General features: G+C 37.7%; 1 protein-coding gene across 4 annotated transcripts in view; it reads left to right on the plus strand.

The window, feature by feature from the left end:
* Window positions 1-24,345, plus strand: part of pcdh15b (protocadherin-related 15b) — a 235,274-nt gene that overhangs the window by 177,727 nt on the left and 33,202 nt on the right. For all 4 annotated transcript variants that reach the window (XM_081393091.1, XM_081393093.1, XM_081393092.1 and 1 more), the window contains 2 exons: window positions 21,822-21,931; window positions 23,975-24,115. In XM_081393091.1, the coding sequence (XP_081249217.1) occupies window positions 21,822-21,931; window positions 23,975-24,115 (251 nt within the window). The remainder of the gene's footprint in view (window positions 1-21,821; window positions 21,932-23,974; window positions 24,116-24,345) is intronic.

Genomic DNA, 24,345 nt, shown 5'->3' on the forward strand with positions numbered 1-24,345 from the left:
AACTGTTTAATTACCTCATAATATACATTTGCACATCACCACATTTTTCAATGATTTTCAAACAACTCGTCAAATGAATCAATCTCGCTAAATCCATCCTTTCCGCAAGCTACTCTGCTCTGATTAGCCAGATAGCTCAGTCTGTTGTAACTGGTTTACCACGTACAGCGCGTGTGTCGCAAACAAAAACACCCATTGCCATAACAACGTTATGTTGTCCTGTCCTGTGAGGCTTCCTACACCATAAACTAAAGACAGTAACAAAACAATGACATTGATTTTACCATATCAATGCGAGCGCGAGTCCGATGATGAAACACTGGAAGAACTAGTCATTCAACCCGAACCTCCATCGCAAGGACGACTCGAGCAGGACGTTTCTCAGTGATACACTACTCAGTTTGAGGTACAGTATGAGATGCTGCAACTGTAATTCATCCCCATCAGCATTAACACGTGCATGTCCATCAACAAACCAATTATTTTACTTGTACTAATTTATTTACCAAGTATTTTTGGAATATATTGCGGTGAACACGTGGAAACTGTATCAATAACAGTGCATGTATGGAATGTATACATTAGCTGAGCTGTAGCGTGAATGACTGATGTAACATAAACGTTGGTAAAACAAATCTTGCTCCAAGCTTAATCTTTCCTCAAAGTAGTGAGAATGACAGACAATCTGCATTAATAGACACAGTTATAGGTAATAGTGGCACACAAACTGATTAGCAGAATTATTTAAGTAAGACAGTGATAACGTGAGTTAGCCAGTTAGCAGGAGACCTACACAAAATAAAATTCAAAACTAAGTATTTTGAACACCATCTTTCAAGAGCAAGCGGTTTGCGAATCCTACATTGAACTCAGTCGTCAGTGAAATAAAGGGAACACAGCAAAAGTTTAGGATTATACTGCTGTGATATCATGGTAAAGATGAATTTTAAATGATGTTTTATAAACAAAATTCGGGAGGAGCACGTTTAAATAATCAATCCAATCAACTTGCCATCAAACAATTACTATGTCTACCCTATCAGCATGAAAAGAAGCATATATATATTCAACTCACCTAACATTCCTTGACAGTTTTTCAGCATCCCTCCACCACCCTGACTCCTCACTCTTGGCTCATTCTTTTACAGCCAGGAATACAGGGGGAGTACTCTGGGTTCGGGCCGAATACCGAGCCCGGAGCCCTCTCCTTGGACAGCACGCCAAATACGCTTTTAGTCTATCTGACTTATTTGTAAGTGTGAACTCATGAACCACTTATTCTTCACATGCTCATCCTTGGGCAGTGAAAAAATACTGGCTTTACCTTTACATTTCAGAGCACAGCGCCGTCTTGATGCGGTCCAGCATCCACAGGCATCAGCTGTTGGTTTGAGGTTCAAGTTTTCCCTGGTGTCTGTGCGTGCAATAAGTGGGCGGGCAATATACTAATGTTTCGTCTCGACGTCACAACGAAACGGCTTGTGACTCGTTTGAAAAACCATTCATTTCATTGACTCACAGTCGACTCTTACTTTTGAAAGACAATAACTTTATATACGGTGCACTTTCAGATTTAAAACTTTGCAGGACTTAGAGCTTTCACTTAGAGCTGTTACACACTACATGAAAGGTCATTTAAAAAAAAAATGTAATTTAATTCCTTAATTCCAATAGTTTTTCACTCATGGCTTCTCCATTTTAGCCTAATTTTTGTTCAATAATGTCACAGTATTATATGTCATGTGTTGTTGTTCATCAGAGGTTGTATCTACCTAATTTTAAAACCTGCTAAAGATATGTAAAACCATATAATTCAATAGGGTGTGTTTTCTTTTTCTCATAAATGTATGTATATATTGTTCTGAACTTGCTGTATGCTTCCAAAACTGCATTTCCTTTGACTTGACTTCAAACAAATGTAATTGAATGGCCGTAAGCCAAAAAGCAGAGGTGGAGCTAGTACAAATTTGATCCTGTTTTGATTATGAAGATACATTAAAATGCAATTGGAGATAATTCACAATAAGACACGAAACATGTATTTTAAAAAGTAAATAGGGTCTTTAGCATAAAAGCACTATGAAAATAACCAGCTTTAGGTAGTTTTATTCAGTATAAAACTGTCAGCATAGATGTAATCATAGACTGATTATGCATAATAGCTAAAAGGTAAAGTGTGCTGCAAAGGTGCAATGTAATGTTTTATACACACTGTTGTTTCCTCAAAGGACATTTGCACACCATTTAAATGCATCTTGGCTGCTTTATTAAATTACTTATTTAATATGTTTGACATGGGGTAATCAGTTCAATTCACATGGTTCTGAGGCTAATAAGACTTCCACTGGCTTGCCTAAATTGATTTAAAGCTAAAAACATTCAATCTTATTTTGCTGAATTTATCACACAACCTATTCATCTGTATGTTCAGAAGAAGACAGCACCGTCTGTGCAGATAGATCTGTGATCAAACATTATTTTATTAACAGCTTTATAGTGAAGTGGTAATTGTACGCAGGCTTTGATGACCAATGGGGTTAAAATAGCCTTGATAACATTCTTATTCATTGATTAATCAGGGCTACAGAGACAGAAACATGGAGATGAAAAGACTTGGCCGAAGGTCTGAATTAATGTTGTGTCCTACAGAGCTGCAGAAAGGTCATAGTTGATAGTAGCTCTGTAGCACAGTGAGAATAACAATAGCTTTCAGATGCAGCCCTCCGCCAGCTCTTGACTGCTGCCAGTAGACACATTAGCCAGGTGTCTGTTGCCCCGGTGTGGTGAGCACGGGGCTGGATAGAGTATGTCTGATCTCCACGGCTTTGCTGGTTCTTGAAACTGCTATTTGGGATCATCTAGATGTGGACTAGAGATAACACTGCCTCCATAATTACCTACTCACGGTACAGCCTTCAAGTAGTTTACATTCAATTGTGAGAGAAATAGCTTTCTAAGGCAAGCACCACTATTTTTATTGCTAATATGATACAAATGATACCTCATATCATGGTACTTGTTGAGGAGAGGCATTCTGCTTATTGTCTCTAAAATTAGTTTTGGAGCTTTTTTTTTTTTTTTTTTTACTTTAAAATAGGGAAAAATGCAATAGTTGAAAATGCAGTAGACTGAGTCATTTCTGATGAAAACTATATAAGTGGTTTACTTGTCTGAACTGGCCACCTAACTGTTTTGAAACACCTAGGCTAGCCTAGTTTGATGGTTTTACATAAACATCTATGCATTTGCATTTTCAACCTAGGCTCATTGGAAAAATTGGCCTCTACCTACATTTCTGCAAAATTCCAAAAACGTACCTACAATTTTTTTTTTTGCCTGGTTACTTGCACAATACTATGTTATGACCTCAAAACACTTTTGCAATTGTGTATTGTTTGTAAACTAATACATTTTTTATATTTAATCACATGACAAACTCCATATGTTTGGCTTTTCTAATGTACCATACTTGCTTGGTAGCTCACCTGATTCAGCTTTGCATTTGTAATGCAGAGCACACATGTACGAGTCTCGTGAAACACGTCCCGATCAAAGAGCTGAAATGGCATGGTTGCTTCAACAAATTTGTTTTTATCAAACGTTTTGACCTTTTAGCGCATTAACCTTTTGGCGCCACTCACCCCCAGTCACTCGAACTACCACAATACGTGCAAGTCGTCAACCAACGTAATTAAAATGTTGCTAGATTCTCCTTAATCTGCTTTGGATAAAACTGAACATACTTTTAGCGCCACTCACTGGACATTCAACTCTGAAAGTGTCACGAAACATGCAAGAACATGCCAGCAGCCGTATCACCTGGTGGCCCAAGACTGGTTGCCCACTGAAGCTAAGCAGGGTTGAGCCTGGTCAGTACCTGGATGGGAGACCTCCTGAGAAAACCAGGTTGCTGCTGGAAGAGGTGTTAGTGAGGCCAGCAGGGGGCGCTCACCCTGTGGTCTGTGTGGGTTCTAACGCCCCAGTGTAGTGGTGGGGACACTATACTGTCAAAGAGCAGTGTCCTTCGGATGAGACGTTAAACCGAGGACCTGACTCTCTGTGGTCATTACAAATACCAGGATGTCCTTCGGAAAAAGAGTAGGGTTTAACCCTGGCATCCTGGCCAAATTTGCCCATTGGCATCTATCCATCATGGCCTCCCAATCATCCCCGTATACTGATTGGTTTCATCACTCTGTCTGCTCTCCACCTATAAGCTGGTGTGTGGTGGGCGTTCTGGCACAATATGGCTGCCGTCGCATCATCCAGGTGGATGCTGCACATTGGTGGTGGTTGAGGAGATTTTCCCCTTCCATATGTAAAGCGCTTTGATTACCCAGAAAAGCGATATATAAATGTAACGACTTATTATTATTATTATTATTATTATTACTATTAAGAATCAACAACATATAATTTTCCAATTGGTTACATTTATGCATTTCCATTTATCCATTTGCATTTATCTAAAGCGACTTACTTTGCCTTACAAAGTACAGGTATGCATTGTTTTTAATCAATTGTATGTCCTGTGAATTGAACCAACAACCTTGGCATTGTTAGCGCCATGCTATTCCGTTTGAGCTACAAAGCAACAGTTTAAGAGGGGTTTGGATCATGCTGAGAGAGTGGCTGGCCAACCATCTGCACATTGTCCAGGTTAGAAAAAAAACAGCTTAGCCTGGCTGTGATACCATAAAAATAATTTTAAATCAACTAAGACCAACAAAGCACCTTATAGCTGGTCATTTTAGCAGGGGTATTTCTGTCTTTTGACCTGGGCTAGTATGCAACCACCCAACGCACCCCAGCAACCAGATAGCAACACTCTAACAACAGCTTTAAAACACTTTAACAGATGCATAACAACATGCAAAGAAAAAGCATTGCATCTTGTTAGCAGCCGTAGAGTTTTTGTGATGTTTGCCAACTAAAATGTGCAGCCTATGCATTTTCGCACGGCATATCTCATAAAAATGCTTAATGAATCTCTGTGACTGCTAAATCACCCACCGAGGATCCTGCCACTTCTGTTTTTCATTTTGACGATCACACCCTTCCATCACTGTCTCATTTTTATGCTTTCCTTTTTGTCACTGTTTTTATCAATTCAGTTTTTCTCTTCAGTCATGCAGTTGGAGAAAGTGTGAAGCGTGAAGCAAGATAACCCAGGATTCTGTTTACCCAGGGTTTAGAATTGACCCAGGGTTAACTATTTCAGGTGTGAAAAGACCGTAAGTGATATTGGAGGACCAAATTAATACAAAACATACCATGTACAGACAAGCACCAAGAATATGAACGCACCATGTTAAATGTTAACTGTTTTCCCAGAGAAAACCATTGTAAAGAAAATGCTTATCATGCAATTTAGCGCATTTGCATTCATATTCTTGGCTCATCTTCTCGCCTGTAGAATGCATCATCATCCATAAGATCTATGCTGAATTTGATCTTTTAAAACCACTGTCTTATTACATTAAGCCATGTCAAGCGGTTTTGATTGTACCTCTGTCTTTAGTAATTGAAATACACATCTTCATTTTACTTTATTTGAGAGGTGACCTGAACAATAATTGTTTGAAACAAATGGAAAATTGACAGACATTTCCTGCAGTTCTATGGATGTTTTGCCCTCTAGGTCTCCGCACCAGTCATGTGGCTGAAAACTGTTGAAGGGGTAGTTCGCCCAAAAAAAGAAAAATACGTGAACAAGAGCCTAAATTAAATCTATTCATCATATAATGTGATTGTGTCTCTTCAGAAGACTTGATTCATATGGATTTATATTAATCTTTATGAACGTTTTTAATCATCAGAGTTTCGGGTTAATAGACTTTCAATGGCGGGACAGAAAGAATGCAATAAAAACATTGTCATTAGTGTTTCGAAGATAAACGAAAGAACATCAGAGTGATTAAATGATGACAGAATTGAACTTTCATAATTTAGCATTTTACTGTTCAGCTTTCTGGGGTTTTGTGAATTTATAAAACTTGAATCTGGTGCTCTACAAACTTTGACACACATTTCTGCCTGTTGTGCAGTAGAATCAGTGTTCAAGTGCGTGATAAATTGTTCCCTCAAAAGTGATTCCAGTGTGCATTTATTTATAAGTGGAGAATTTATTTGGCCTCTGCAAAGGTTTGAGTTCTTGTACATTAGTGTGTCTCTTTATATGTGGCTCTAAGAGTACACTGGATATGTGATGAGACGGTCGATCATATGTCTGCGGTTCTCCCTCCATCACCTCGGATGCTGGAGTGCAGATTGGGATCCTCTTTACTCAGCTTCATTTGACAGTGAACGAGCAGCACTTGAGCCGTCGCTGAACTGAAGTATGATTAGTTTCTGTTGGTAAAGTTATCTGGGCAGCAGTAGAGTTCCACTCTTGACAGAAACAAATGACTTTGATTCTCTTCTTCAAGTATCTTTTTTTTTTTTTTTTTTTGTAAGATTTACCCAAAAGTGTTTGGCTCGCAGGTGGAGAGCGTGTCATCACGACAAGTTTTGAGAGAAATTTAGTTTGAAGTGCCGGCTGACGATTGCATCCCTTGATCTGAAGTGCTGTTACGCTGTCAGGTCGTTGTACAGTGTGTCGCTGAAACGTTGCATTGCCGAATGTAATCTGCCATGAATTGCTGTGATGGGACTCCGGTTAACCACATGTGGAGCTCTTTTCTGATACCCTGTGGTCTCCCCCTCCAGTCATGCAGAGGTAATGGAAACGCTTGGCCGGCGCGGGAGTCCCCGTCTCCGCTGCACCTGCAGGATTAGTATGCAGACACTGGTGGTCCCTTTGTGCCGTCCCACCAGCTCAGGGTCAGACAAACAACCACACCATTAGCACAGCGCTCCTTATTAACATGTAAAGCCCTGCTGCTGCTGTCGTTTTCAGACCGCCACACTGGCATACTGGCATTAGACTTGATAATGAATGTAACTGAGATGTTTTTAGATTCTGTGGTTGTGTGATGATGTATCATCATGATGTTGTTAGCATACACATCTACAAACAGGTAATTTAGGACTGTGCAAAATTGCATTTCATTTGGTAAGATATGGTTGTTCTTGTGTTGGATTATCTATAATCATCGCAAAACATTCATTTCAATGTTTGGGAGTTTTGAGTTGCTTTAGTGGATACAATATTTACATTGGTGAATCCCGGCTGCTTTTCTTGCAGGTGTCGTTGACACACAGTTTGCTATAGCCTATATGCTAGCATATAAAACATAGCATATTTTCTATTTGCATACCATCTATTATTGCACTGAATAAGTTATTTCACATGTTTACATACTGTAGTCCACAAGATAAAAAATTAGTGCTAAATTTATAAAAATGATCTCGTTCAAAAGTTAATCTTTGTTTCCTAATACTGCGGTTTGTTACATGGATGATGCGTTGTTTTCTTTTCAAATCTATTAAAAAGAATCCTTATCTGAGTAGTCAGAAGTCATTAAGTTACAGTAGTACAACTTACATTAGATATTTGTTTATAACAAGTCTATATTTTAAAAACTTGTGCGAGCATTGATGAAATGATTCATATCTGCAGAACTTTAGCCATCAGGTTTTCAGACTTCCATGCTCAAATGTGAAAAGAAATATAAACAAGAAAAAAATAAAAATATATTAACATCAGCATGTCACAGACATTGTTATTTCGGTCTTGGTTTCAAAACAACTTTTAGTTTGTTTTCATTAGTTTCCTGATTGTCTAGTTTTCCCACCACTTAAGTGTTGTCAGAGATTAATTTAATTATCACGGGTGTTTGTCATTATTACCCTCATTTGCCTTCTATATTTTACTTTGAGTTTTCCGCGTACAGACGACACCTTTGTTAAAACGATCCCCATTCACATGGACCCGTGAAAACGACTAAAAACGCTGTATTCTGCAGCCAGGCCATTAGATGGCGATGAAACACAATAGACTGAACACATAATACGCAGGTGCATGCCGTCATCGTCTTCAGAGATTTGAGTTTTTGTTGTTAACACGGAGACTGTTTTCAAAAACTTGCACTTTGAAACCTGTTTTCAAAATTTTGCGTTTTCAGCTACCCAAAACGCCGTTGTTGTGTAAATGAACTGCCAAAACACATTAGGGGCCCTATTTTAACGATCTGAAATGCAAGTATCAAGCGCGAAAGGCAAGTAACTTTGTGGGTGGATCTTGGGCGCTGTTGCTATTATACCGGCAGGATAAATGACTCTTGCGCCCGACGCAAATCTAAAATGGGTTGGTCTGAAGTAGCTTCATTATTCATAGGTGTGGTTTGGGCGTAACGTGGAATAAACCAATCAGAGCGTCATCTCACATTCCCTTTAAGAGCAGACACGCTTGTTCCATGGCAGATTGCTATTGTAATGGCGGATTTGCCAGGCGGATTTCAGGCGGAGACCGACGTTCTCGTCACGGCCGTAAAAGACAGAGAAGTTACATTGGGGATGGAGAAACCCAGCCAAATCAGCTTTGGTTAAACAGGTGTATGATTATTTGGGTAAATGTGTAAGCTAGATTTATGCCTATTTTTTCACATCTTCATGGACACAACAAAGATTTCCCTCGTGTGTTAATATTTTTCCTTGTAATAATGTACGGTTTTCTAAAAATGAGAACTGCTGCGTCTGTGTGTAGATGAGATAAGCACAGTGTATGCGCGTTGTGCACACGCTACATTGATTATGTCCAAGCATGCACCCTTAAAATAGCATAGCCTATGAATAACATGCGCAACGCGGCACTGACTTTAGACTAGGTTTTTCCTGGTCAGTGGCGGAATTGTTTTCTAAACCTGCAAAATAGCACCAGGGAACGTTTGCGCCGGATCACGCCTCCTCTTTGCGCTGAACCGCCCCCGGGAGCACATGTTCATTTCCTAATTTACTGACGTGCGTCTGTGGAGGGAAATGTCCGCTGTGTGCGGGTGCAAAATAGGAATGATACATGCGTCGGGCCCAAAAAGTTTTACGTTTTTATTTGAAAACGGTGTTGTGTAAACAGTTTTTTCTTATATTCTGTCCATATGCCCTTGTAATCATCTTCTATACATTTCTAAATTTAAAGGTGCTCTGTAACTTCTTTTGTTGCTGTTAAAAATTAACACAATTTAAATAATGAGTCAAAACACCATCATTCCTTCTTCCAAGTTGTGTTTTTGTCCCACCCTGATTCACTATGGCAAGCCTGTTATAAGTGTTTATATTTTAGACCGAGGGCGATGCTTTTCATGCGAATTTGCATATGTCTCACTCGTCTGTGTGTGTCATATTCGTAAATAGAGAAAAGTTGCTCCGGCTGCTTTGATGCATGTGGGATTGGCATAGATAAGACGAGAAAAGTTGACACGGAGCAGCTAAATCTGGAACCTCCGGGGAATCACCTGTTTAAAAAAATACTCTGAACTGAGAAGCTTCTGCTTGCAAAAAGATAATGTTACAGAGCTCGTAATAAAACGTGAATCAACATTGGCTTGGCTTTTCAGAGATGGCTAGAACTGAGGGATTTGAAATCTTGTAAAAGCAATGCAGAGATTTGTAGACATTTCCATCTAAACTGGTTATATCTTATAAGTCTAGTAGTGAATGTTTTATGAGCAGCAGGATAACCATATTCATCTGCACAGTCATGCAAAATGCATGTAGATTTGTTTCATAACCACTAGAAAAGCAAAAGTTACATATAGTGTACCTTTAAAAAAGATTGTCAGGCAACATAATCACAAATGTTTCTTCATCGAATACTCAATATTTTGACACATTTATTTGTTTGGTGGGTTATTTACTTATTTTTTGAGGGTTTTTAAAAGTATAAGGACTTTATGCTTTTGACGCTTTTTTGTTCTTGTACCTTAAATCAATTGTTGTTGTCACAATGTAATTTTCCAGTGGCTATGATAAGTCACAAGACATTTACAGCTCAGATGATTGGCCCAAAAATGCAGTGGTTCCTATGAGTAAAGATGACAAAATTCTAAACTGGCTCCTTCTGAGGAGCAGCCGAGCAACCGCCATTGAGATGAATGCTAATGCTAATGGATTGTTTCTCCAGCAGGTATTAAACCTCCTTATTTATAATGTGCCACCCATCTCCCCGAATTAATGCTTGGTACAGATATATAAATTATCAACACCTATTGTCAACAAAAAAAAAACGATTTCCCTTTCAAAGTCAGCTTCCACACACTGTGATAATTAACTGAATCTTTCTCCTTAATTAAAAGTTATGCTTCCATTAGGGCCATAAAACAGCTAAAAGGTGCATTTGTATTGACTCTTAAAACTTTGTGACCTTGCAGCACTTTAAGTCATATAAACAAAGCTGTTTCATGTCTTTAATATATAACCCTTCAAGATGTTCTGTTCTGGCTAATCTCTTTTATTCCGTGTCCTGTTGCATTCTAGTTTAGAGTGCATGCTGTGTTTGTCTGTCACCCGTTTGAGAGAGAATAGAAGGCAGCCGCGAGGTCCGCTTCTCATTAATCATCTCAATGAGCTTTTGTTACTTTTTTTTTTTCTTTCCAGAATGGGTCAATCAAACCAAGATGCTTTAGCGCATTTTCTTTTGTCTGTTTCTTTCACTAGGGTTGCTCATCAAATATTCATAGCTTTTTCAATAATTTATTTCCTGTACACCCTTATCTTGTTTTAAGACACTCGTGCATGTGATTAGTAAACTTCTGAAAGTGTGCTATGTATGTAAATGAGGCCGACATTTTCAACGAGATCAGCTGAGAGTTTATAGCTACTCGAGCTTTCAAGTGGAGCTATTCATCTCTCTTTTCCTTCTCCAGCTTTTATGTCATTTACACATCATGTAGAAGCACCATCCCTCATTATTATTCTTCTCATGTCTTCGTCTGTCAGTTTTTGCCATTGACCCTCAAGCCTATAATGGTACTAAAATTTCAGTAGTCGATACCAGTGAAATTTCACAATTCCTTAAACCAATTTAATACCAATGCTAAAAATAATATGATACTGAGCACGCTTTTTAAATGAAATATTAATATAACAGGGGTGTTATCTAAAATGAGGCAAGGGGCCAGCAGCACCCCCTAAAATAAAATGAATGAGAATGTAACAAAAATGTTTAAATTAAATAGATACCTTGAGTGTTTTGGTTTTATGAAAAAAAAAAAAAAAAAATATATATATATATATATATATATATATACTGTATACTGTTTTTTTTTTTTTTTAATAGATATTGTGTCTAAAGGTTTAATAAACTGTTCCCAAAAAAAAAAAAAAAATGTTGGACTATTATTTCATGTAAGGCTTTATGGGGTTAATCAGTATTTTTGTCTTACTCTTACTTTTTTTTTCTTTTTTAGATTTATGTTTAAAGCAAGGAGGAACAAATACTTAAAAGTGTAGTTGTTTTAAACATGTTAGTTCTCAGTCTTACCAATGCGGTGCTGCTATTGTAACTTTTCTTTTTTAACTTGACTTGGTACCAAATTACCTCCACTTTTATTAGCCCTAATCCATATTTAGACTTACTGAGGGTGTGTAGATCTCCTTAGTGAAGTTCTTAACGCTGGGTATCATAGATTTGCCCTTTGTAAACCCATCCAAGAGCAAACAAACCCATTTGTTGTACACTGGCTGTGCATGTAATGCACTCTTTCAGTATTCATGTATTCTGCTGGAGTGAAAGTTGTTTTTGAATGATGGAAGATGAGCAAGCCTCCCTGCCCTAAGTTCAGCAGGAGGAAATTTGCCCTTTGCCTCTTGTTTAGAAACGACAGACACAGTATGGCACGCAGTTGCCAAACGCACTGATCTCAAATAGTTTGAAAAGGTCAGTGGCTAATCCACAGGCAGAACCTTTGAAAGCGGCAGGAAGGCTCTTTCATTTGAAGAGGGGCTGATGGTTTTGCAGTGTCATGATGTTGACTCGTTTTTGTCCAGTGTTAAGTGCTATCTGTTGATCTGTCTGTCTGTCTGTCTGTCTGTCTGTCTGTCTGTCTGCCTGTCTGTCTCTCTCTCTGTCTATAGACCTTATTCACAGCTGAGCCATCTATATTTTTTAACTGGAATGAAAGTGAGGCTGTGAGGAATAGACACACATCTCTTCAGTGGGTTGTACTTTTATTTAATTTGTTTTTGGATTGTTCTGCTGATGAAACATGGCAAAAAAAATATGTAAATATATATATATATATATATATATATATATATATATACGGTATGTTTTGGGGGTCTGTGGCATCAGAAAGTTTGAAAACTAGCACTAGCATCAAAGCTAACATACATGGGCTAACACATTTATTTCATGGAGCCTTTCATGTTGATATGAAATATGAAAGGACATTCTTCCTGATAAAGAGTATTCGTAAGGTACAGATGTGCTGTTTATGTATAAGCCATATTGTTTTAAGGATTTTCTGGTTAACCTTCTAAATTGATATAATCAGAGACCAATACAGTAGTTCTCTTATCATAGGCCAAAAAAAAAACTGTAGTCAAGCCATATAAACAAGGACATTTATATTCAGATTAGTGAATATGTTATTCCAAAATGTCATGCAATTAAAATCAGATACATTTGTGTTGCCAGAGCTCCTATGTTTGGGCATTTGTTACAGAGATTTTAAAGACAGTTGGCTTTGATTCATAAAGAACCCTTTTACCCTTTAGATGAATTTGTATTCCTGCAGATTGATGTCGATAACACGCGTCTTATGTTTTATTAAATAGCAGGATTAAATAAGCCCTGATAGCTGTTATGTATTGCCAATGGAGGCCTGTGGTTTTTACTCATTTTATAAAAGACCAAGATCAAAGAACGTGATACAGGGATTAGACTTCGACCATTTCCAGCGTCTCACGTCATCAAAGTAAAACACAACAAATCTACATGAAAAATCCTGTGATCCATTGTTGATTAACTCAATCTTTGATATCACAATCATTTTCAATGAGAAGAGGTCAAAGGTTCTGTATTGCTATTTTGATATCATGTCTTAATCTAACAAACAGAAAATCTAACATCAAACAAATGGAAAAGTAGTTAGAAACTGCCCTGTGGCCCTTCCTCATCTTTTGGATTAAACACAGTTAAGTCTGGATTGAACGCCATAAGTTCAAAAATGGTCTGATAAAATAATGACATTGGAATGGAGGTTGCAGGATGCGAGTTTGCCGGCTCAGTGGACCTCATTAGTGTCGAACACTTGAGCGTGTGCTTGTGTGAAGCGACCATTAGAGCACTGTCAGAACACAGAGCGTACAAGGATTTTTTTTCTCTTTTATCTGCAAGAACAGCACACCGTGCACCAGACAAGAAGGCGCCTCTATACAGGGTGAACATGTCCATGTGCGTATGGAGGGATTATATGGAAGGTACTCTGTCATCTTTCTGAATAACAAAAACCTGTGTATCTTCCACGGAGCAACCCAAGGGAGACAAATCACCCTGTAAGCCTGTGTACAACAAACTCTAAGCACTCCGAACCGAGGATGAAGGTTGTCTTGTCACCAAGCCGAGCGCGAGAAACGCAGGGAACGAAAGTAAAAATCACTGAACAGACAATTCTGACAGGATTATTAGCTTTTGTATTCAAAGTGTCCTTGAGGAGTTTTTGTCCATGTTGTTGGATTTGATAGGAGAAAACCTTGCTGTTCTAACTTAGAGCTTTTCACCCCACTGTTTGCATGCCAAAGGTTTTGAAAGACTGCAGACTTGCTGTTTGAGGACAGTGAGCTTTGAGAGACATTCTTCAGTTTGTCCTCTAAGCAATATGCCAGCAGTGAACAGTTAACAGTGAAGCGTCTTAGTACAGAAAGTCAAATTTACAGAATGTTTGTCCTTCTGAGTCTTTATATGTCAACAATATTTTAAGTTTTCAGACAATGGAAGCTGGGAACGGCTAAATTATGGCAGTTCAATTACATGATTTTGTAAGTTTGCCCAATTACAAAGAAATGAAGGGTCAATCATTTTTATGCTAGGTTTATTTTAATGGATAGAGACAGAATAACATTTACAGTATATATATATATATATATATAGGTTATAAATTGATTTGCATTTCAGTGAGTAAAATAAGTATTTGATCCCCAAGCAAAACATTATTTAGTATTTGGTGGAGAAACCCTTGTTGGCAAGCACAGAGGTAAGAAGTTTCTTGTAGTTGGTCACCAGGTTTGCACTCATCTCGGGAGGGATTTTGGTCCATTCCTCTTTACAGATCCTCTAAATCCTAAATCCTTAAGGTTTCTTGACTGTCGCTTTGCAACTAGAAGTGTCGGCTCCCTCCACAGATTTTCTATAGGATTAAAATTTGGAGACTCCAAGACCTCAATGTGCTTCTTCTTGAGCCACTCCTTTATTGCCTTGGCGGTATGTTTTGGGTCATTGTCATGCTGGAAGACCCATCCAAGACCCATCTTCAGTGTTCTGGCTGAAGGAAGGAGTTTCTCGTCCAAGATTTTACGGTACATGGCCCTGTTCGTCGGCCCCTCAATACAGTGAAGTCGTATATAATGTTACATAATGAATACATAATGTTTCCACCTCCGTGCTTGACTGTAGGGATGGTGTTCTTGGGGTCATAGTCAGCATTTCTCTCCCTCCAAACGCGACGAGTTGAGTTGATGCAAAAGAGCTCGCTTTTGATTTCATCTGACCACAGCACTTCCTCCCAAGCCTTCTCTGAATCATTAGATGTTCATTGGCAAACTTACGGCTCATGTATTCTCCTCTCATGCAGTTACAGATGCAGCATTTTGACTGTATACCATTTCTTCTGCTGCTGCATGAGATTGAGAGCACTTGTATAATTTTGTGGGTCAAGAAAGAGTCTGAGTTTGCAATATATATTTCCTCCTCCCTTACTGCAAAATACTCGCTCTGTCTGGATGCGCTTAAATCCACATTAAGGATGCATTCCTGTCAGATATCACACATGCACACTTCAATAAGCCGACAGAAAGCAGGTTAATGCATTCACATGATGAGTGAAATCTTGCAAAAATCTAGCTGTGACGATCGGTTTATGCTGAAGCCATTTATGACCTTACTCCGTTAAAGGAAAGTGGGTTAACGCGTTTACACGATCACTTGCATTGTCGGCTTATTAAGCATAATTGGGTTAAGAATGTGCATAGGCTCACATTGATGGTTTCATGAAGAACCTTTAACATCCATGTATTGTACAAAGGGCAGAGATGTATAGTAACGAAGTAGAACTACTTCACTACTGTACTTAAGTACTAAAAGGCTGTATCTGTACTTTTCTAGAGTATTATTTTTTTCTCCTACTTCCACTTTTACTTCAGTACATATTTTCGGCGAGTGTAATACTTTTACTCCGATACTTTTTTTATGTGCTGCATCGTTACTCGTTACAATTATAAAAATGTTACGAATCATTCCAAACCCACATTATCACTGCCAGAGCGGTAGATGGCTCTGTCACCAGGTTTGATGAAGCTAGCCCAGCGAATCAAACGATCAAGAAGACCGCGCGTGCTCCCGTTCTGCCTTTCGCTCTGCTGCCTGCCTCCACTGAGAACACTTGAGCTTTGTTCATTTGTTTCGAGATGGAAGTACCAGAACTTCGAGTGATCGTGGCGGTGAGGGTGAGGAAGGAGACCACTCCTGGCCCTACTAGTCCATGTTTTCATTTTTCGGAATGAAAGACAATTCATAAAGATTGAAGTGCGTAACTGTTAGCTGTCATGAGGACGCCGATGCACTGAATCGTTCCTTGTTTAAATAGTTTAAAGTTAGGCTACTATTATATGTAATGTTATTACCTTGACAAACTATACATCATTAAAATGATATAAGACTCAAGTTTCAGTATTTGAGCACTATTTTATTCTGAGAAACCTATAGGGACAGTTATGTCTTAATTTATGTCAGTTATATATATCAGGAAAAAATAGTCGAATCCTTTAATATGAATTATGAGCGTCAGCCGCACCCATTCAGAAAAAAAAAAAAAAAAAACTCATGTGCGGTCGTCATGAAAGCGCTTGGCCAAACAACGTCCCTCAGGGCTTTTAGCTCAAAAATGTGCAGATTTTGATAGATTGATAGATTTCATAGGTTTACGTTAGATTTCTATAGAGAGGAATAATATTTATTTAAATTATTATAACCAAAATGGGCCGATGTAATCATTATGAGCGCTGGATACTCTGATGTAGCCTACTGTGTTTTCAGTCCATACTGGCAGCCAGAGGGCGCCCTATGCACATTAGACCATATATGGAACACATGAAGAAGAGCCATTCCAGGAACTCCCTGACATAAACAAAGCTTCCAGAGATCGCTGTTACATGCTGATAAATACACAATAAGCTGTAGAGAAAAAAGGCACAAGCAGGGAAGAGAAGAGAGGGATGCTTTAGAGGGGGAAGGGACATATTTGATCTGTTTTTCTCAGTGTGTTAAGGTGTTCTTGAACATTCATGTCTTTGTACTGCTGCTTCAGCCAAATTAATTGTGTCCTAAACATTTGAAATAATATAAACAATATGATGTTCAAACTTTTGACTCTTTTCTTTAATAACTTCATAACACAATACTTGTACTTTTACTTTCAGTACTTGAGTAGTAATTTTTTAAATAAACTACTTGCAATACTTAAGTACAAAAAAGTTTGAATACTTTAGTACTTCTACTTAAGTATTTTGCTTAAAGAGCACTTCAACTTCTACTCAAGTCACTTTTTTGATAGAGCACTTGTACTTTTACTCAAGTCTGGGTCTCTAGTACTTTAACCATTTTATTCTTAAAGTGAAGAACATTTTAATTACATAAAGAACCCTTTTTCACTATAAAGAACCCTTTGTCAGAGATGTATATTTTAATAACTAATCACTGAAAAGTTCTTTGGGGAACCAAAGTTGGTTCTTCTAGCATCACTGTAAAAAAAAAAAAAAAAACTTTTTTGAAACCTTTATTTATTCATAAGAGTGTATGTGCCAACAATATGCAGGTACATTTGACAAACTGTTAATTATCATTCATCAATTATTCACCAACATGCACCTTTCTGGAGCTATTAGAGTCCAAAATCTAATTTATGCTGCTTTAATAAATAATATTGGGGTAAAACAAAAGGAAGCACACGGAATTTACTAATTACATTCACCAGAGGCCTTTTAGATGGCACACACATACAAAATTGGTAATTAAGGAATATTAACAACCGTATTGACATGAAAAAGAATTACAACCCTTTCTGCCCTTGGCTGGTTAACTTTAGTAGCTTTAATAAGCGATTTAAAAAATATCATTAACATGAAGTTCTACAAGGCTGCATTTATTTGATACAGTAATATAATATTAAGAAATTTCATTAGACTATAAAATAACTGTTTTCTGTTTTAATGTTTCAAGATGTAATTTATTCCTGTGATGGCAAAACTTAATTTTCCGCATCATTACTCCAATCTTCGGTGTCACATGATCCTTAAGAAATGTTTTTGACATTTCTTATTATTGTTGAAAGTTTAAAACAGTTGAAAACAGTTGTGCTGCTTAATATTTTTGTGGAAACTGATACATTTTATTTAGGATTCCTTGGTTAATAGAAAGTTCAAAAGAACAGATTTTTTTTTGATAATGTCACTTTTGATCAATTTAATAAAAGTGTTAATTTCTTCTAGCGAAAATGACAAACAAACAAATGTAATAAAAATTGAGCATACCGTACACAAGAGTATACAAGGAAGAGTTGGTTGTTAGTCAGCAGCAACACAGCAGCTCCACACAAACAATGACACCTAAAATTGCAACAAAGGCTCATTGGAAAAATGTTCCTATGGCAACATTTTTGCGAAACGCAAAATACGTACCAATACGGCTCCTTGCACAATTATGTTATGACCTCAAAACACTTTTTACCAGAGTGCATGATTTGTAAACTAATATATTGTAGAGTTTGCATCACTTAAGCAGCTCCATATCTTCGTTTTGTGTTTTTTAAGCTTGCTCAGTAGCTCAGTTGGTAAAGAATTGTACTTGTGATGTGAAAAGCTCGGGTACGAATCCCGTGAAAGACGAGTCACGATAAAAGAGCTCAAAGTTCAAAATCAATCTAAAATGTCATGGTTGTGATTACGTTTTTATTTTTACATTTGCTTTTGTTAACACTATCTGGTAGGTTTAGGGCAGGGTATAGTTTGTGTACGTTATTTTAAAACGTAATTGAGCATTGATCTTTTAGCGCCACTCACTGGACATTTCAATTCAGAACTGCAGTGATGCGTACAAACTCATACGTAATAAAACGTTGCCATATTCATGTTCATTTGTTCCGGAAAAAAACTAAACCCGCTTTTAGCGCTACTCACTGGACATTTCACTTTGAAACTGTCGCGAAACGTGCACAATGCAACGTATATGATGAAACACTCTAGACCAGTGGTTCTCAACCTCTCCTGCAGGGACCCCCTGACAGGCCATGTTTCTGTTTTAACCCTGAAATGGCACACCTGATTCAATTAATTAAAGGCTTAATGAGTAGTTGACTAATTGATTAATTGACTAATTCCTACTCTTCCTACTCCAATAACTACTCATTAATTGAATCAGGTGTGCCATTTCAGGGTTAAAACAGAAACATGGCCTGTCAGGGGGTCCCTGCAGGAGAGGTTGAGAACCACTGCTCTAGACTGAACATGTAATACGCATGTGCATGATGTCATCGTCTTCAGAGAAATGTGACCGTTTTCAAAAACTTGCACTTTGAAACCCGTTTTGAAAACTTTGTGTTTTCAGTCACCCAAAACGCTGTTGTCATGTAAACGAACGAACGGCCAAAACGCATAAAAAGTTTTACGTTTTTAGTTGAAAACGGTGTCATGTAAACAGCCCCTAATATTAACACAGGTCCCAAAGCTCTTGCCTGATCATGACTCTTCTTTTTCCAGTGATATTCTTCTGACTTTTTCTCTTTTGTAATGTCTCTCAGCCATCTCTCTTTCTACAGTCTTTCTTTCCCTCTTCTCCCTCTTGCTCACTCTCTCTCCTCCCCCATCATGAGTGATTGGCTACAGGTGTGTTGTGGTGCTCAGTCTGATCAGTGTTTCTCAGAAATCGCTTAATTCTCCTTTAACACTGCCCACTCATGATTGAAGCGTACGAAACTAATAATTATACCAGATATAAACAGGGTCACACTGGCTACATTTACATGCAACCAAATAATCCATTATTAATTGGATTGACAGCTCAATCGGACTGAAAAGCCTTCATGTAAACACCTTAATAGATCTAAATGAGCTCGATCCGAATGAAATTTCGATCTGATTGAAAGGGGTGGTTTATTCCTTTTGTAATCGGATCGCGAGAACATGTAAACACTAGATCGGATTGAAAACCGAAACTGAAAGAACTGCGCATGTGCAGTAACAAAGTGAAAAAGTGTAATGACATATGATGCGCGGAATGAGCTTATTATATGCAATTATTACTATTATAAGAATTATTATTATATGCAAACAGCGGAGAACTCTGTAAATTCGTGCAGTGTGTGCACATGCCAAAAAATCTATTCTGATTTGAAGCTTGTGACATATAAACGCGCACATCAACCCGATCACATGTGTAGCGTTCATGTAAACACTACGTTCAGATTCATCAATCGGAATGAATTCAGTCCGATTGAAACACAAGTTGTGCATGTAAACGTAGCCACTGTCTCTGATAGCCACATTGACTCCTAAATATTTTTAAATTATTATTTTATTAAATTCAATTCAATTATATATATATATTTTTTTTTTTCTCTATAGTCCAAATTGTGCTTTTCTCACCCACTGGCTCTGAAATATGTCTCGTAGTCCAATGTATGTCTGTTCTGGTGAGGCAACAGCTGATATCAAGCATATGTTTCATTATGAATCAGTTCTGCTGTTGGGTTCATCTGAGGTGAAGATCTGTTCAGTCTCACACTCACATTCCATCAACACTCTTTATTCTGCCTAGTTTAGCAACTGTGTAGGAGGCCCAGTTAACACTATGATCTGGTTAACTTCTTAATTGATTAATTTCCTGTGAATATTTTGTCTTGGTAATTATGGACCTGAATCCATTACAGCTCAAATTAATTAATTTTTTTTATAAAATAAAACTGTATGCTGGCCGCGCTTGATTCAAAATGTGAAAAAATCATGCTGACTTGGCAATTGATTTTCTGTCAAATATGTGTACGTTTAATTCTGTTTGATAGTGCTGAATAGCCTACAGTGCATTTATATCAAGGAGCAAAAGTGCACCATTTAGATTATCAGTAGATTCAGTAATAGGCGGTTTTGCAGTTCCAGCAGTTCTTGAAACTCAAGCCACGGTTTTGACTGACCATTTTCCAACCTCTATGTACCACAGGCTTTTATTATGTGCCTTCAAACATTGCTTGTAGCTCAAACAGTAAAGTGCTGGCAATGCCAAGATCATGAGTTCAAATCCACGGAAATGCTAAAATACTGATATACAGAAATGAGTTTATACCGTTTAAATACAGTTAATTTCCAGCATCACTACTCCAGTCTTCACATGATCATTCAGAAAGCATTTTAATATACCGATCTGCTGCTCAAGAAACATTTCTTATTATTATCAATGTTGAATGATTATTTTGCTTAATATTTGTGTGGAAACCGTGATACATTTCTTCATGGATTATTTTAACATCCCCCTGTGGTGATAATCAAGGTTTTAATATTGTTTATATGTCTATGTGGTGTTTTTAATATGCTTTAAATTAAATTTAATATGCAAATTCATGTCAACACCATTGCTGAGTATTTCTCTTTAAAACTGCAGTGAACCAAAGACAGTCTCAAAAACGTGATTTGAAATTGCTGGTGTTTCTGATATCACAAACTACCTTGTAACCAATCACTTCAACATGTGATCTTCAACAAGTAGATCTGAGCTGGTGTAAGTGAGTGGAGGCGGGGTTCATTTGCATATTCATAGAACCACATATATACTATATGAGGCAAGGGTATAGTTACATTAAAGTAATTTTAAGGCATGAAGATTGATCTTCAACAAGTAGATCTCTGAGTTGGTGTAAGTGAGTGGAGGCGGGGTTCATTTGCATATTCATAGAACCACATATGCTATATGAGGCAAGGGTATAGTTACTTTAAAGTAATTTTAAGGCATGAAGATTGATCTTCAACAAGTAGATCTCTGAGTTGGTGTAAGTGAGTGGAGGCGGGGCTCATTTGCATATTCATAGAACCACATATACTATATGAGCCAAGGGTATAGTTACATTCAAGTAATTTTAAGGCCTGAAGATTTTTTTTCCAAGGAAAAAACACTTCAATATGTCATTTTGATGATCAAAGATGAGTTTTAAGTGATAAAATTAATGTCTACAGGTGTACTTTGAGAATGGACAGCACTTGTTGAACAGCATCCTTCCTGAATAAAATGTGTTCTTTATCATTTATTTATTTTATTTTTATTTTATCTGCACAGTAGGATACATTATGAACAATAATTGTGTGAATATATGCACAGTAATTGTGTGAATGTCCCCCTTGCACAATTTCCCCCTTCCTGGATCTTATGGGTGGAGCTTGTCCTCATCCAGCTCCACCTCTATGGACCTAATGGGTGGAGTTATGTTTAGGGATAGGGTTATGGGTAGGGTTAGGACCATCTAGCTCCACCCATTACATCCAACCCTCTCAAATAATTTGGCACTTTTTGCTATATTTTATTAGCAAGTTTTAAAACTCATTCTAATGCAGTGGAACGACCCACCAGAACCATTATATTATGCGCGATGTGTGATACATTATTAATGCGGTGCACTGTGTATGTGCAGGTTCTCTCCTGTCAGCGAGAACGCTCCCGTGGGAACGGTCACTGGAGTCATCTTGGCGGCTGCCATAAACCAGACCATCGTCTACTCCATCATCGAAGGAAATGAAGGCGGTGAGCACTTACTGGATTTGCATAATTTGTTTAGTGAATCAAGTGCTAAAACGATGCAGAAAGGGCATGCAATTAAATCCTCACTGGCAGTTCTCATACATGCTAGGCCTTTAAGTATATACTTCAACCAGAATATGGTTTATTCCTTCACCAGAAAGATTGCAGGAAATGTCACACTGGTCTTTTATGAGCTGGATATTATTGTATTGTAATAAATTATAGTTTGTAAGACATCAAGCATGGGATAATGACAGCCCACACACTCCTAGACGTCATTTCTTTGGTGGCTGTCAACTGCAAGTTATCAAAAGTTCCATGAAAGGAACTACCTCGGCTTTTTTTTTTCTTTTTTTTTTTTTCTTTTTCCTGTTGCCGTGTGTCATTGGAAAGCGAGTGAGAGCAGGAAGAGGGAGGTGTGCGTGATTAAATCCTCTCTTCTCACATTCTGAATGTGTTCAGCTGAAATCACATTTGAATCCATCTGGCGCTGGTTTAGAGTGAAGGGGAAATCGTTTCGGTACATTCTCATTAGATGGAATCAAGGAGCGTTGATAGATAATCAAAAGGCTGTTTTCATTAGCGTAAACTAGAAAAAGCGAGGAAGAATAAGGTAATCATCCCACCCTTCAAACCGCCTGGATCCAAGACATTTAATGCGATGACATCACCAAGATCAGAGCTAATCCTTTAGGAATGTTAATGAGACTCAAGAGGTGGGTAGTGCGCTCTGGACCTGAAATCCCAATATAGCTAAGTGCATTACTTATACAGTTCACTGAAGTGGTGAAGGGATGAGTTGTAAGACCTGGGCTTAGAATTACTGTGAGCGAATGTTTATATCCTGGTATGAGTTATGTCATATCACGGTAAAAGTATGGGTGGTAATATAGTTTTGTTTTGTTTTTTTGTAAATGCAATGGAATAAAATTGTTTATATAGTAAATGACCATGTGGTAAACCTATTTTTGATAATCAGGTGATTAAAATCCAATGAATGCTTTACAAATGAAAGGTACTTCATCTCACTTGATAATTTGGTAACACTTTACTCTAAGGTCCCATTAGTTAGCATACAATAATGCATGAACTAGCAATGAGCAATATACATTTGACAAATTTCATAAAAATACAGCTGTTTATTGTTAGTTCATGTTTGTTACAAACTTGCTCCGAAACAAGAAGGTTGAGGATCCAAATGCAGTATTTATTGAACAGGGTAATCCAAAGACGTAATCCAAAGTACAGGCAAGGTCAAACACAGGCAGGCAGTCCATAGAAACAAACACAACAAGGCAGGGAACACGGGCAAAAGAGTAATTCACGGAACAGGCAAGAAATCCAAAACCAAGAGACATGAATCCAGGGACAATGCTCGGAATTGCATTGCAACACTAAACAAGACATCGCAGGGAATGAATGAGTGTACAATAGGTTTAATGTTTGAGTGAATGAATGTTGAATGTTTAAAATAGGCTGAGACTGACAAGGTACTGTAATGAGACACAGGTGTATGCAATCAGGGATGATGAGTCCGGGCAGTGAGTGCCCTCTGGTGGCTCTCAAGGGCACTCCAGCTGGTGACCGTTAGCTCAGTTCCATTAAATAATATTAAAAGATTAATTAAACAAAGTAAATTTTGAGGTGAATCCATTTGGTAACAGTTTTACCTTGTCCTTGTTACATAATAAAAGTAAATTATGAATAAATACATGCAGCTAACCCTAATTTCCCTGTATTTAAATGTATAATTACACCATAACAATTAAGGACACCTTAAAATAGTGTAAACAACATAAATGCTTAAGAAGGCATATCATTCATTGTAAATTCATGTTAACTAATGTAGTTAAAGGGGTCCTATTATGCTTTTTTACATTGTCAAGTTTTGTTAGTGTGTATGTTGCTATTTGATCATGAAAAAGTCACAAGTCTCACACTACATAATAAATATCTTTTTTTTAAGATTAAAAATGCATAATTTTGACTCTGAGTGCGAAGCTGTTGTAAAATAGCAAGTAAAGGTTTTCTCTCCCGTTGCGACAGGTGAATTTGTCATGAACAACATCACTGGAGTTATCAGCACTGCCAAGCCGCTGGACTATGAGAGCAACAGCAGTTACGTCATCCGCGTGGAAGCCCATTCCATGAAGGTGGTGTCGTCCAACCTACGAGCCCCAGCCAAAAGTGAGGCTATTTTTAGTGCCTGTTCACACATATAATGATAATTATAAAGTTTTAATAATTGTTCAAATTCTGTGAAAATAGGGATGTTTACACAACAATGACGACACAGGGAAACAATAGTGTTAGAATCACTTTCAGAACGTTTTTTTTTTCTTTCTTTCAACTAATGAATGATAAAAATACTGACAGCCAATGAGAATCCATTTGCTTTAAAGAGCGATAGCTTTTAA

The sequence above is a fragment of the Scardinius erythrophthalmus genome (genome assembly GCF_964197995.2).
Source record: "Scardinius erythrophthalmus genome assembly, chromosome: 18".
NCBI lineage: Eukaryota > Metazoa > Chordata > Actinopteri > Cypriniformes > Leuciscidae > Scardinius > Scardinius erythrophthalmus.